Source organism: Pogoniulus pusillus, chromosome 3 (assembly GCF_015220805.1).
Source record: "Pogoniulus pusillus isolate bPogPus1 chromosome 3, bPogPus1.pri, whole genome shotgun sequence".
NCBI classification, from domain to species: Eukaryota; Metazoa; Chordata; class Aves; order Piciformes; family Lybiidae; genus Pogoniulus; species Pogoniulus pusillus.
This window is the reverse complement of record NC_087266.1, coordinates 7454290-7470576: the sequence shown is the minus strand read 5'-3', so window position 1 is coordinate 7470576 and position 16287 is coordinate 7454290. Positions and strand designations below refer to the sequence as shown.

General features: G+C 44.0%; 1 protein-coding gene across 5 annotated transcripts in view; it reads right to left on the bottom strand.

Annotated features, from left to right (window-relative positions):
- TMEM135 (transmembrane protein 135) overlaps nt 1-16287 on the bottom strand; it is a 217105-nt gene that overhangs the window by 121490 nt on the left and 79328 nt on the right. For all 5 annotated transcript variants that reach the window (XM_064169637.1, XM_064169659.1, XM_064169648.1 and 2 more), the window contains one exon: nt 2362-2427. In XM_064169637.1, coding sequence (XP_064025707.1) covers nt 2362-2427 — 66 coding nt within the window. The remainder of the gene's footprint in view (nt 1-2361; nt 2428-16287) is intronic.

Genomic DNA, 16287 nt, shown 5'->3' with positions numbered 1-16287 from the left:
TCTTTTGCACATTTGGACTGCTGCCTTTGTAGCTTGGAATTCGCAATAAACAAGTTGCTCTGCTTTGATTACCTCTGCCAAGTTCACACTTCTCCAACAAAAAACAGTCAACTTTAATTCATATTCAACTCTTTTTTTCTGGCTCCCTTTCTACTTACACACTGTACAAACATTCAGCAATTTCTGGGAAGAACTAAAAAATGGTTAGTATGAATCCTTATAATTATATGATTCCTCTGCAAAAATTAATTGGATTTGACTAGTGTCATTCCTCTTTTGAAGATGAAATAAACTATAAATCCACAATGGAATTTAATGCAAAGACCTTCCTTGAGTGAAAACATTTCCCCTGGTATACAGCCACGTATACAAGAGAGTAAAAATGTCTTCTTTGTTTCTCCTACTATCTTACAGAATCATAGAATCAACCAGGTTGGAAGAGACCTCCAAGCTCATCCAGTCCAACCTAGCACCCAGCCCTGGCCAATCAACCAGACCATGGCACTAAGTGCCTCATCCAATCTTTTTTTGAACACTTCCAGGGATGGTGACTCCACCACCTCCCTGGGCAGCCCATTCCAATGCCAATCACTCTCTCTGGCAACAATTTCCTCCTAACAGCTAGCCTAGACCTCCCCTGGCACAACTTTAGACTGTCTCCTCTTATTCTGTTGCTAGTTGCCTGGCAGAAGTGACCAACTGGCTACAGGTTCCCTTCAGGTAGTTGTAGACAGCAATAAGGTCCCCCCTGAGCCTCCTCTTCTCCAGGCTGCACACCCCCAGCTCCCTCTGCCTCTCCTCACAGGGCTGTGTTCTAGGCCTCTGACCAGCTTCATTGTCTTTCTCTGGACACGTTCCAGTATCTCAGTATCTAAAGCCAACCCTGGGCAATTCTCAGGTGTTTTATTTATATTTCCACTGAAGCTCAAGGAACTGCTCAGCTACCATCACAGGACACAGTACACCAACGTAAAGTTCACAGCTATCAAACAGATGCACTTTCACCCAGTTCCTTTCTTGCTAACCACGGCTACATCCTCTCGCCATTTATCTTGCTGTTTCTCATCCAGCTCTTGCTAGCCCTTGAGGCAGTTTATTTGATAAAAGATCAGAGAGAATATCTGAAGAAAAAAATAAAAACCTTTTTTTCTACCAGATGAGCGAGCTGAGCTGTCTCAAAATACGATGCATTGACTACAGAAATGACTGCTGTCTTTCACAACAGAGATCATTGTGCCTGTAATCATGCCAGGCTTTTGCATTGCATGGTACAATTAGTTACACTTTAAAGCAATATTTGACTTCTCCATAATTCACACCATTCACTGGGTAACCACAGTCATGGAGATTCCACAAACTCTCTGTACAACGAGGTCTTTAGAACACTAAACATTAAGTATCCCTCACTGAAAAGAATACTAAACACAATTTGCAAGGGCTGCACATACTGCAAAACTAACACCTCTGGATAGTGCATTGCACTCTGCTATAGAAAAGAATGATAAAAAGCATAAAGGGTCCACAGATTTCCCATTGGAATGGGCTGCCCAGGGAGGTGGTGGAGGCACCGTCCCTGGGGGTCTTCAAGAAAAGACTGGATGAGGCACTTCGTGCCATGGTCTAGTTGACTGGATGGGGCTGGGTGATAGGTTGGACTGGATGATCTTGGAGGTCTCTTCCAACCTGGTTGATTCTATGATTCTATGATTCAGAACAGCTAAAACTATGGACAATAGCAGGACAGGAAACTTTGAATGAATCACTGATGGAAAGATCATAGAATCAGCTGGGTTGGGGAAGACCTCCAAGATCATCCAGTGTAACCTGTCACCCAGCCCTGTCCAGTCAGCTAGACTGGTCTCTTCCAACCTGGCTCATTCTCTGATTCTATGAATTAAATGTATTAATACTTGATCAACTTTCTCAAGTTACTACTTCTTGAAAGAAGAGACAAAAGGTGAAGCAACCTCTCCGTAGCTACCCAACAACAAAGATTGACTTCTTGTGAATTTCTCTAGATGCTGTAATTTTTAATAGAGAAAAATCCAGTGAAAAAATTACCTGGCTAGAAGGACATTCTTGTGAGACACTTCTACCATAAGGATAAATTGTGATTCAAGCACAAAGATAAACAGTGTGAGTCTTGAAGAATACTTAACATCCCACTGGGCACAATTTAAATTCCTGTTCTCCTTTAAAAATTCCATACTGTAGGTATGCAGGTTATATATAATCCATTCCTCTTCATTCACTTGAAGGTGATGTGTCTCCAAGGAATTATGAAGCATGATATTGATAAAACATGATACAGTATGTAAAAAATAAATAAATAAATAAATAGAAATATGTCTTTAGCCTTACTTCTCCATGTCTTAAAGGTGTAATAGCTCTTCTTGCTACTGCCATTCGGAACAACGTTTCTGTGGCCTGCAGCAAACAAACACACACAGAAATGAGTCATTTAAAATGCAGTTAGAATCACAGAATCAACCAGGTTGGAATAGACTCAGCTCATGCAGATTTGCTTTTGTTTTAAAACCTCTTTTGCACCTCTTTTATAACTGAATGAGTTTAGTGAGTTATTTAGAATGGTTTTCACAGGTTAAGTCAACTTTTATGCAAAGTGATAGATTTATTGAGGATTTTTTTGTCTCAGCTTAAGTCACCACCTAAACACCGCAGGTCCCTCCTGGGATACTGCAGCAGTTACACAAGACTGTTCAGATCGGAGACGCTGAGTCCCTTAGAATGGTCATGTAGAATGGTCCCTTAGAATGGTCATGGGTAGTCATGTAAAAGTGGGATACTAAGGGAAAAAACAGTTATATAGAATGTCACAACTCAGAAAATGAACTAATTTAATTGCTGTTTGATATTACACACTCCAATTAACATGTAAGTATCAAAACCCAAGAGTATGATGCAATTCTTTTCCTAAAACCATCTGAGCCCCTCTTAACTCTTAATACCAGCAGCATTACAAAATACAACATTGCTATGTGCAAATGACAGGGAAGAGAACTTTGGAGAAGTCTTTACTTAGGTTAATCTTTGGTTAGGTTGCATACTTTTGTGTTGTCCCATCTTTCTTTAATCAAGTGGGACAATTAGCACATACTTCTGACACAAACATAGATTAATGACTTATAATGCAGGCCATAGCAGACCAAAAAAACCCCACCCTATATCACATTTCTTTCTCCAAACTGGTTGCAAAAAGACATGAAAAAATCCACTAGTTACTTAAAGTCACGGATTGGCACATCAGTGTACACAAGAACAGATTTGTTTTACAGACTTGTTTCCATAGCAAGTAGTAAAGCTGGTTTCAATTTCATCTGTAATGAAACATGGTTTTACTATCTGGTTCTAATAAAGAGAAGTATTCTAACATTTACAGATCTATGTTAAAAAGAAATTATCAGGCTGTTTGGGGAAAAAACAAAGTTTATAAATAAAAATGCTTTGCAGTAGCTATCTTTCTCCATGGTGATTTAAAAAACAAGCTGCTCAGTGCATTACACGACTCTAAGTCTTGCTGTGTTCATGCTACCCTACCTTGTATCTCAACGAGTGTAATATCAAAGATAATCTTATTACTGTCTACAACTACCTGAAGGGGCATTGTAGCCAGGTGGGGGGTGGCCTCTTCTCCCAGGCAACCAGCAATAGAACAAGGGGACACAGTCTCAAGTTGTGCCAGAGTAGGTATAGGCTGGATGTTAGGAAGAAGTTCTTCACAGAGAGAGTGATTTCCCATTGGAATGGGCTGCCCAGGGAGGTGGTGGAGGCACCGTCCCTGGGGGTCTTCAAGAAAAGACTGGATGAGGCACTTAGTGCCATGGTCTGGTTGATTGGCTAGGGCTGGGTGCTAGGTTGGACTGGATGATCTTGGAGGTCTCTTCCAACCTGGTTGATTCTATGATTCTGTGATAACTCTTGAGATTAATTCCTCAGATAAACATAGTAGGCTTTAACCCTCTCTAAATAATTGCCTGCAGAAACTACATTTTCCCTTTCCTATCTGTAAAGGAATGTGTGAGCTCTGAACACTGGACTACAAAATGCATTACTTCATTTACAGCACAACAGTGCAGGGCAATGCCCAACTGTAATTCTTCTCAAGCTCTTCTTCTCTGAGGCAACTTCATACAACCTTTTCTATTTCCCAAAATTCGTTTCTTTCACTAACATTTTTAAGGATGTTTCAACTGAATTGAACATTCTGTCAATATGGCTAAGCTGGTTTTGTGCCTTTTGAAAACCACTGGTGTGTGTGACTTTCTTTTCAACTCGACTAGTTAAAGATCTTTCTGGAGATGCTTGCACTCACATCGTTAACACCAGTTGCCATTCAGAAACATCACAGCAATAGCAAATCCAGCACCACACATGTCTTCCTGTGGGCACCACTCTTCATATGCCAAGTAGCACTAAGAAGATTAGCCCCACAATCACAGAAACCTACCCAAACAGCATGAGGGAGATGAGGCCACCTATAAGCATGCACTGACAATGACAAAGTTGGAGGGGTTTTAGGTATGTAATAATCAAAGAGTATGCTTAAGCAACTTCATCTTGGTAAACAATAATTAGAGCCAAGCTTATTGTTGTTTTAGTGAAGGAGGAGGGCATTAGCAGAAAACATTTCAAGTTTGCATCCTTTCCACCAGCAACAGATCAAGGGGACACAGTCTCAAGTTGTGCTGGGGAGGTCTAGGCTGGATGTTAGGAGAAGTTTTTCACAGAGAGAGTGATTTGCCATTGGAATGGGCTGCCCAGGGAGGTGGTGGAGTCACTGTCCCTGAAGTGTTGAAGAAAAGCCTGCATGAGGCACTTCGTACCATGGTCTATTGATTGTCTAGGGCTGGTTGCTAGGTTGGACTGGATGATCTTGGAGGTCTCTTCCAACCCAGCTGATTCTATGAAAACTAATTGTGAAGGTGCTGTGATTCAATTAAGGCAGTATCTTACATGGAAGAAAAACAAGATGAACTCTAATACTGTCCCAAAACTAACGTCACACAGACTAATGGTAAGTCATCAGGCTAGGAAAAAGTAGCCACTTTTAAAATCTGAATTATCTGTAACCCTTCTATTTTGGGCAAACTCCTGCACTGTCTTCAGTGTCCATCTTTTTCCTTCCTGCCCCACAAATGCAGGCACAGAACCGTTTGGCAGCGACCAGCAGGGCCCCTTGAAGCAGGTTGTGCAGAGCTTGAGCAGGAACATTTCCAGCACTGCTAAGTATGGAGATCTCACACTCTATCTGATCATGCAGACTGCTGCTCTGACACAAATTAATCTTTCAACACAAGCTACCTAATAAAATAATTCCTTTGACTTCTTCAGCAATAAATTTCCTCCTGAAAAGTTTAACAAACATTTAGGCACCAAAACTGCCCCTTTACCACAGAAAAGTTTTCATGGCTCTCTGGTTCACCATCCACAGAATCCTTGTGCAAAGACACTCACATTTACATGCCATTTCTCACAGGTAGTTGGAGACAAAGGGGAATTACCTCAAACTGAGATTGGGTAGGTTTAGATTGGACATTAGGAAAATGTTTTTCATGAATAGAGTGGTCAGGCACTGGAATGAGCTGCCCAGGGAGGTGATGGAGTCATCAAGCCTGGATGTGTTTAAGGGTTGTTTGGATGAGGTGCTTAGGGATACAGCTTAAGGCAAATCTTGTAAAGTTATAGGTTGGACTTGGTGATCCTCAGTGTCTTTTCCAACCTGAACGTTGCTGTGATGCAGAATGAGCTGAATTACCTGGCTGCAATGTCAGCCAAGTGCAATCCTTAAATGATCTTCTGAAACTCTTGCATATACTTAGTAATACACATTTCTCCACTGGATGCTAAGCTTTCACACCTATTTACTGCTTCTCCACTTAAAACTATGCCCATTTTTAAACACTGAAAGTATTAAAATAACCTTGTGTTTTACATCAGATTGTGCAACTGTGATTATTAAAAATAATACTGGAAATCACAGAATCATTGAGTCCAACCTTTGACCTAACACCACCATGGCCATTAAACCATGTACCAAAGAGCCACGACTATGCTTTCTTCTAACACCTCCAGGGACCATGACTCCACCACCTCCCTGGGCAGCCTGTTCCAATGCCTCACCACTCTTTCAATGAAGGCATTTTTTCCTAATATCCAACCTAAACCTCCACTGGCACCACTGGAAGTCATTTCCTCTTGTTCTATCCCTAGATAGTCTGCCTTATTGGAAGAAGAAAATACCACAAAGTCCCTTCTCCATTTAACTGCTACACCTCATCTACAAATCTACACACAGGTTTGACTGAGTGCTTTTGTCACTAAGACAAACATGCATGCAGACAGCCTTTAGAAATTCCTATCTTAGAATCATAGTCATAGAATCATGGAATCACAGAATCAACCAGGTTGGAGGAGACTTCCAAGATTATCCAGCCCAACCTAGCATCCAGCCCTAGCCAATCAATCAGACCATGGCACTAAGTGCCTCATCCAGGCTTTTCTTCAACACCTCCAGGGACAGCAACTCCACCACCTCCCTGGGAGTTATCATCATGTTGTGGTATGTGACTAAAAGGGCAAAACTGCTGACTAGGAATTCAGATCACTTTTAACTGCTTTTGCAGTTAAATGTTAGCATTAAATGTTTCATTATAATCAGGGATTTTTATGAAGCTGTAAAAATTTAAGATTTATTTGCATTCAGTTCACTGTGAATAAGCCTTAAATAAGAATCATTACAAGCTTAGGCAATGACTTAAGGTACTTCTATTCAGAGATGGGAGCCAGAGGTCTATAAGAATGCAAATCATCAACAGATGGTTTTAGTGATCTCAGTGTGAAATAAATGTGTTGCCAAGCTGATAGTTACTGAATCCAAAAAATTGTTCTTCATCTTAAGGAATGTATAGTGTGTTACAGTATACATGAGCTGAAATAGCTGCCTGAATTGTTCTTCACTGTGTGGGATGTACACTGTGTTACAGTATATCACAGTATCACATCACCAAGGTTGGAAGAGACCTCACAGATCATCAAGTCCAACCCTTTACCACAGAGCTCAAGGCTAGACCATGGCATGTGAGGTGAAATAGCTGCCTGATGTATCTCACAGAATCAGTCAGGGTTGGAAGGGACCACAAGGATTATCTAGTTCCAACCCCACTGCCAAGGGTAGGGACACCCTACCCTAGAGCAGGCTGTCCACAGCCTCATCCAGCCTGGCCTTAAACACCTCCAGCCATGGGGCCTCAACCACTTCCCTGGGCAACCCATTCCAGGCTCTCACCACTCTCATGCTCAACAATTTCCTCCTCATGTCCAGCCTGAATCTACTCACCTCCAGCTTCGCTCCATTCCCCCTACTCCTGTCACTACTTGAGAGCCTGAAAAGTCCCTCCCCAGCTCTTTTGTAGGTCCTCTTCAGATATTGGAAGGCCACAAGAAGGTCACCTCAGAGCCTCCTCTTCTCCAGACTCAACAGCCCCTACTCTCCCAGTCTGTCATCATAGCAGAGCTGCTTCAGCCCCCTGAGCATCCCAGTGGCCCTTCTCTGGACACACTCCACCATCTCCATATCCTTCTTGTAATAGGGGCTCCAGAACTGGATGCAGTACTCCAGGTGGGGTCTCAGCAGAGCAGAGTAGAGGGGGAGAATCACCTCCCTCCACCTGCTGGCCACACTTCTCCTGATGCAGCCCAGGATCTGGTTGGCCCTCCCAGCTGCAAGTGCACACTGCTGGCTCATGTTGAGCTTCTCATCCACCAGCACCCCCAGGTCCCTCTCCTCAGGGTTGCTCTCCAGCCACTCACTGCCCGGTCTGCATTTGTGCTTGAGATTGCCACCCTGTAAGGCCATGCAGGTTCTCATGTCATCACCAGGTAAGAATGATCAACAGTGCCCTTTCCAGGGAAGCATTCACTTCTGTCCAAATTCCTTGCACATGGGTTGTTGTAAAGAAGGAGAAACCACTTGTATGAAGCAGAATGAAAGTGAAAAACAATTGTGCATTAGAGATGGAAATTGTAGTGGGGGCAGAAAGAAGGCAAGAAAAGCAGTACTGCAGTTTCCAGATGTTTTCAGTTTTCTAGGTATTCACAGAAATAAAATGGTCTTATAATGCTTCATCAAAATAGTTACTGTTTAACCAAAGTTAAAACTGCAAACACAAGCAACGGAGGGGATTGCTAAGGGAAATGAATTAATTTAGAAGTCCATGCTTTTTAATCACCTGAGAAATTTGGCAGCTAATTCTAAACAAAACAGTGTGGCCAGTTGGACAAGGGAGGTTATTCTGCCCCTGTGCTCAGCACTGGTCAGGCCACACCTTGAGTGCTGTGTCCAGTTCTGGGCTCCTCAATTCAAGAGAGATGTTGAGGTGCTGGAACATGTCCAGCGAAGGGTGATGAAGCTGGTGAGTGGCCTGGAACACAGCCCTGTGAGGAGAGGTTGAGGGAGCTGGGGGTGTGCAGCCGGGAGAAGAGGAGGCTCAGGGGGGACCTCATTGCTGTCTACAACTACCTGAAGGGAGGCTGTAGCCAGGTGGGGGTTGGTCTCTTCTGCCAGGCAAGCAGCAACACAACAAGGGGACACAGTCTCAAGTTGTGCCAGGGGAGGTCTAGGCTGGATGTTAGGAGGAAGTTGTTGCCAGAGAGAGTGATTGGCATTGGAATGGGCTGCCCAGAGAGGTGGTGGAGTCATCATCCCTGGAAGGGATGCCTGGATGAGGCACTTAGTGCCATGGTCTAGTAGATTGGCCACGGCTGGGTGCTAGGTTTGGCTGGATGATCTTGGAGGTCTCTTCCAACCTGGTTGATTCTATGATTCTATGAAATATCTATTTAAAGGTATGTCCTCAAGGCAGAGATTTTTGGAAGTCTTTCACAGCAATTTACAGATTTAACTAGAATGAAAATAGGGCAATTTGTTGTAAGAATAAAAAAGGATGAGATACCACAAAACACTTTTTTCCACTCCTATTAAGTTTGCTGATCTCACATTACAATAGCTGGCTGACAGTGCTAGCCTGTAAAACTTGTGTTTCTTCATGAAAAGCAAACTGCAGTAACAAAAGATCTTGACAATCCATCTGAAATCATCACTGACATTTATCAACCTGATTACATACTGCAAATGAGATAATGTTTTAGGCCTTACAAGCTACCACACAGCTTTTGGAAACAAGGACAAGTGCTATTAAAATTAAAAAAAGACTTTGTTATATTCAAAAGCAATAATCATAGAACCATCCAGGTTGGAAGAGACCTCCCAGATCATCCACTCCAACCTAGCACCCAGCCCCGTCCAGTCAACTAGACCATGGCACTAAGTGCCTCAGCCAGGTTTTTCTTGAACACCTCCAGGGATGGTGACTCCACCACCTCCCTGGGCAGCCCATTCCAATGCCAATCACTCTCTCTGTGAGTAACCTCCTCCTAACATCCAGCCTAGACCTCCCCTGGCATAATCTGAGACTGTGTCCCCTTGTTCTACTGCTGGTTGCCAGGACGGTGACTCAGGCACCTCCCTGGACAGCCTATTCCAATGAAAGGATAATATAATTGTTTTATATAAATCACCTCCTACTGCCTGCCCCAAATGAAAATAGAGATGCACATAAGGAACACAAGAGTACATATCCTCAATAATCACAAGTCCCAAAAATTACCATCACAGAATCAACCAGGTTGGAAGAGACCTCCAAGATCATCCAGTCCAACCTAGCACCCAGCCCTAGCCAGTCAACCAGACCATCTCGTGGAAGCTCTGGATGCACAACAAATTGGTCAAATCTGCTGGAGGACAGAAGACCAGCTTGAAGATTAGCTGGCTGAGAGCAAATAAAGCACACTCCTGGCCATGTAACTTACACAGCAGTACTACCTGAAAACAGTTCTCAAATTTCAAATAATAAATGCACATTGTTTCCCAGACTAGATGTTTGGAGGTTTGTGGAACTCATCACTAATATAACATAAATAAGCTGACATTCTAAGTAAACAAGATTACTGGCACAAGGAAGCTCTTCTTGACTTACACCTTGCACCTCCTTAGAATATTTGCAGATTTGTTGCATAAACATAGGTTGACATTTACAGACAAATACTCTATTGAACTAACAAATTCCATTTGCTCACTGAACTAAATCTGCACTTTCAGGGTTGTGCTAGTTTGAGCCAGCTAGAATGTTTTGGTGAGAAGAACTAGATTACAGGCAAACAGTGATGATGTCTACTTCACTCATAGGCTTGCTGAGAGGTGTAAGAACAAGAGTCCAAACATAGATAAGGCACTGCTGCTTCTTCTTGAGGCACTACCTGAGCTGCACTTCTCTCTAGCCTCTCTGCCATCTCTGATTAATCCACTTTGCTTCCTAACCTCCTGGCCAAACCTCCATTCTTCCTTGGGACTGGGGTAAGGTGGGAAGGAGGTGGAAGGGTGGTTGGGAGCCCCTTCTGGGGACTCAGGTTTCTGGGAGGGCTGTTGTGTTTCTGTATTACCTTTTACCTTGTATATTTCTGTCTATAGCTGTATATACTGTAAATATCTGCTTGCATATTGTGTTAAGCTGTAAATATAAGCTTCATTCAATTTCCAGAGCCAGCTGAGTCTAGCCTGGGTGATTTCCAAAGTAGAGGGGGGGTTGGAACATTCAAACCACTACAAGGGTTAATGAACTACCTCACAAACTAATTTCCCTCTACCCTAACTAAACTACCCTGTTGTTCATAACAGCCAAAAGATAATATCCATCATGCTGACCATCTTTGCATTCAGCCTTCACTGCAAGCAGCCTGCCTTGCTGCAGATCCACTCAGGAACCTTAGCCCCTCCTTAAAGGAGCTTTAAAGCTTACAGCTGCAGAACATGTACTCAACAAATGAACCAAGCACAAAAATAATCCAGTACTGTATGCTGCCAGGAGGAGGAAAAAAAAGCATTACTGTTTATTTATCTTCATCTGAACCCAGTAGCCTGCAGTTGTGGTATTTGTAACTTTTTCTAAGATGATGATTTTTTTCTCCCTGACTTCTTTACCTGTTCTTCTCCCTTTCCTTCCTTCCACACCCCCTTCCCAAAAAAATGTTTGGTATTTCATTGGGATTCCTGGCCCCAGCCTGTAACTGACTTTCATCTTTTTCTAGTTTTCTCTGTACAAAGGACCGAGCAGCATAATGCTGCAATTAACTAAATATCAGGAAGCCAGAAAAAAAATCCAGCAGTATAATGCTCATGAACTATATTACCCACAAACCAGGCCAGCAGCCAGCATGGGAAACTGGAGAAATAGGCCATTTAATCTCTGCCTTGACAGAAATGCCAGTGAAAAGAGGTCCAAGAGAGGCTGCCTCACCACCAGCACCAGTTTCTGCATCTGAGAAACAACTCACTGAAGCCAGCTAAAACCTTCCTCCTTTCCAATTACACAACAGAAGAGCAGAAAGCAGCTGCAAGCCAGCCTGCAGAAAGCACATGACAACTGTCAAAAATGGTTTTGATTAGTAATGCTGTCAGATAGAATAAAAGATAAGAGCTGAAAGACCACTCTGGCCAGCCTGGCAATATATGAGCACACTTGCACGTAGCCAATGCTCCCCCAGGACTTAGGGGCAGCGAACCCTTCAGATTTCCAGCTCCAGGAGGCTGAGAAGGAGCAGCACACGCACCCATCCATCCACTCTGCAATACCCCTGCAGCAGGGAGAAATTCAGCTTCCCTCCATCCTATTTGGAACCAATCCATGGGGGATGTTTCTGCTGGCTGGCCAGGGACCACTGAAACAGCAACACAGAAACATCAGGTCTGCCCAGGTGTGATGCAGCCACCGAGCGCCAGAGCACCGCTGCTCTGAGCCCACAGCTGTATTCAACTCCAACACCATGCAGAAGGAGAGAATGCTTTGAGTGAGAAGGGCCCTTCAAAGATCATCCAGTTTAATAACCTTGCAGTGAGCAGGAACATCTTTCACTAGATTAGGTTGCTCAAAGCCCCCTTCAACCTGACCTGAAATACTTACAATGATGGGGCATCCACAAATCCAGGTTCAACCTGTTCCAGTGTCTCACCACTCTCACTGCAACAGGTTTCTTCCTTAGGTCCAGTCTAAACCTACTCTCTTTCAGTTTAAAACCACTGACCATTCTTTCATCAGAGGTTCTGGAACACACATCTTCGAAGCCTTCTTCAAGTACTGAAAGGTTGCAATAAGGTCTCCACAGAGCCTTCTCTTTTCCAGGCTGAACAACTCTCTCAGCCTGTCCTCACAGGGGAGGTGCTCCAACTCTTGAACCATTTTCATGGGCCTCCTCTGGACACATTCCTGTGCTTAGAGCTGGACACAGTACTGCAGCTGAGGTCTCACAAGAGCAGAGTAGATGGGCAAAATCACCTCCCTTGACCTGCTAGTCAGACTTCTTTTGCTGCAGCCCAGAATATGGTTGGCTTTCTGGGCTGTAAAAACAGATTGTTGACTCACGTTCAGATTTTCATCCATCAGTACCATTCCAAGCCCTTCTCCACAGGGCTGCTCTCAACTCCTGCATCCCTCAGCTTGTGTTGATACTGGGGCCTGCCCTAACTCAGGTGCAGAACCTTGTACTTGGCCTTGTTAATCATCACACACTTAACTACATCTCTGACTATCCATCCATGCTGACTCTTCGCTGTGATTTTGCAGCACCTGGCCCTGCTGGTCTGAAGAGCACTGATGGATATTACCATGAAAGAAAGGCAGATGAGAAGGAAAGGGTGTGTGGCATGGCAATGCACACCAGGCTGCTCCTGTACAAATACATCACAAAGCTATCATAAATAAGCAAAGGGAATGAGGTGAGCTTTCATGCTCTATCCACAACTCCTCACTGAATCACTGGTACAAGTCAGAGCAAAATCCAAAGATCCCTGATCCTTACTCTCTAACCTGTGGAAAATGGCAGAGATTTAAACACTCAGTGACACCAGCAAGGTCTTCCAGCAGCCTTAGTCTTGTAACATAGACATTTTTAAGTTACACTATGACCACTACATAAGTGAAAGCTCCATATTTATCCAGCTTCATTGCATGTTATCCAAGCATGTGTTCTGGAGTTCCAGCCTAATTTAAGTGCATCTGTTTACAATTCCTTCATCTGCTCCTTTCACTGAGCAGAATTTCTTGCTATCATGAACTCTGCACAGGTTCAATTCAGTGCACTCCCTACAAGCTTTACAAGATTTATGTTTAATGTGTTTCACAACCATGGTCCTTTTTCTTCAGGGGATTACCTCATCTTTTACATTTCCCTCTGGTAGCATTTTTAGAGTGGTAACTCTGAGGATTTGCAAAAGGAACAAAAACTTCTTTGTCTCTTTGGTTTGTTTCCATGTATTGTAATTTACCCACAGAGCTGAGTTAAGCTAATACAAACCTAACCTAAACAGGAGAGAAGCCCTGAGGAGAGGGACTTGGGGGTGCTGGTGGATGAGAAGCTCCACAGGAGCCAGCAGTGTGCACTTGCAGCCCAGAAAGCCAACCAGAGCCTGGGCTGCATCAGGAGAAGTGTGGCCAGCAGGTCGAGGGAGGTGATTCTCCCCCTCTACTGAGCTCTGCTGAGACCCCACCTGGAGTACTGCATTCAGCTCTGGAGCCCCCATTACAAAAAAGATATGGATGTCCTGGAGTGTGTCCAGAGAAGGGCCATGAGGATGCTCAGGGGGCTGGAGCAACTCTGCTATGAGGACAGACTGAAAGAGTTGGGACTGTTGAGTCTGGAGAAGAGGAGGCTCTGAGGTGACCTTCTTGTGGCCTTCCAGTATCTGAAGGGGGGCTACAACAATGCTGGGAGGGACCTTTTAGGCTATCAGGGAGTGACAGGACTAGGGGGAATGGAGCAAAGCATGAGATTGGTGAGAGCCTGGAATGGGTTGCCCAGGGAGGTGCTTGAGGCCCCATGGCTGGAGGTGTTTAGGGCCAGGCTGGATGAGGCTGTAGCCAGCCTGATCTAGAGTAGGGTGTCCCTGCCCATGGCAGAGGGGTTGGAACTGGATGATCTTTGTGGTCCCTTCCAATCCTGACTGATTCTATGATTTCACCAAGTATTACAGACTCCATCTACTTCGGATGGGACATTCAACTCACTTCCCAACCTTAGTGTTTAAACATGTGCCTGTCATGCATTTTTCTGAACTAATTAGAAACAGCATCTAGAAGCTAATGCCATTTTTTGGATGTGGTTTATAAAAAGGCCTCCCCTCCTTTGTCTAGAAAAATTTCACTGATGCTGAACAACAGCTACATTGTTTTTAAAGTAGGATATGGATATTCCAGAGACAAGCTAAAAGAATGAATTGGTGTGGTGTTATTTATCACATGCTTTTCTCTGTAAAAATAGACACTGATTGTAAGTGATTAAACCCATTTAATACAAAGTACTCAGCAAGACATTTCAGAAAGTCACATAGCATATGGGGAACTGTAATTAACCACCAACATAATGGAGTGTTCTGAATGATTTTTTTTGTAAGCCAAGAAAAGACTGGATGAGGCACTCAGTGCCATGGTCTAGTTGACTGGAAAGGGCTGGGTGCTAGGTTGGACTGGATGACCTTGGAGGTCTCTTCCAACCTGGTTGATTCTATGATTCTATGATTTTTTTTTCTTATGGTTTGGGTGTTTCCTGCCCCCTCCACACACACTTTACAAAAATCACCCAGACTAGACTCAGTGGCTGGAAATTAAAGAATGAAGCTTTACACTTACAGCTTAGCACAATACACAAGCAGATAGTTACAACATATACAGAAATATACAAGTTAAAAAGTAATACAAAACACAACAGCCCTCCCAGAAACCTGAGTCCCCACTAGGGGCACCCAACCACCCTTCCACCTCCTTTCCACCCCTCTACCTTCCCCCAGACTTTGCCTTATATACAAGGTGAGTTTGGAGGGTAGGCCAGGTGGGTTAGGAAGCAGACAGATTAGCAGGTTAGAGAGAGAAATGTATGCAGCCAGAGCCCAAGAGCAACTCTGTTATATATGTTTGTGTTCTTGTTCTTATACATCTCATCAAGCCTATGAGTGAAGCAGACATCACCACTGTTTCCTTTTCACAGTCTATAATGTAATTCTTCTCACCAAAATATCCCAGCTAGGCTCAAACTAGCACACTTTTAAGGAGAGCTAAAAGTTTCAGGGCTTAGAACAGGGCTTAGTATTTTGGGCACTGGCTGAAGCATTGATCAACCTCTTTCTGTTCTTGAGAAAACTGTTCTTAGAATCATAGAATCAACCAGGTTGGAAGAGATCTCCAAGATCATCCAGTCCAACCTAGCACCCAGCCCTAGTCAGTCAACTAGACCATGGCACCAAGTGCCTCAGCCAGGCTTTGCTTCAACACCTCCAGGGACGGTGACTCCACCACCTCCCTGGGCAGCCCATTCCAATGCCAATCACTCTCTCTGCCAACAACTTCCTCCTAACATCCAGCCTAGACCTCCCCTGACACAACTTGAGACTGTGTCCCCTTGTTCTGTTGCTGGTTGCCTGGGAGAAGAGACCAACCCCCACCTGGCTACAATGTCCCTTCAGGTAGTTGTAGACAGCAATGAGGTCACCCCTGAGCCTCCTCTTCTTCAGGCCACTCATCCCCATGGCATTAATTGCCTCATCCAGTCTTTTCTTGAACACCTCCAGGGACAGTGCCTCCACCACCTCCCTGGGCATTCCATTCCAATGCCAATCACTCTCTCTGTGAATATGCCTTATCCATTCTGCCCCTGTACTCAGCACTGGGCAGACCACACCTTGAGTAGTGTGTCCAGTTCTGGGCTCCTCAGTTCAAGTGAGATGTTGAAGCACTTATTTTGCCCAAGAGCAACTAAGAGAAAACTTCACTTAAAGGCTGTATAATGCTCAATGCAGTTCTCAAGTGAAGCCATTTCAGATGAATTGACCAAGTTAAGATTTCTTCTTCCCAAGCACCATTCTTCCCAACCTACAGCAGTACCTCTGGTGGCTGAGAACAGCCACCTCTGCCAAGCAGTGCAGGGTGCACAGCATCTGTGCACTGTTTTCTCTTTTCAAGAAAGGCAGGAAGCTTTTATCACAAGACCCATCTGAGAAGGAAGCTACACTTCTCCTTTACACACGCTATCAGAAGGGCCACATCTACTCTGAACACTAAGGCTGTTGACAGAAGGCAAAGTGCAATTGTACTCCAGAAGCTCCCCTTTTCAATAACCAAGGGTTTGACGTAACACCTAGCCACAAGCACACCAAAAAGCCTGTCT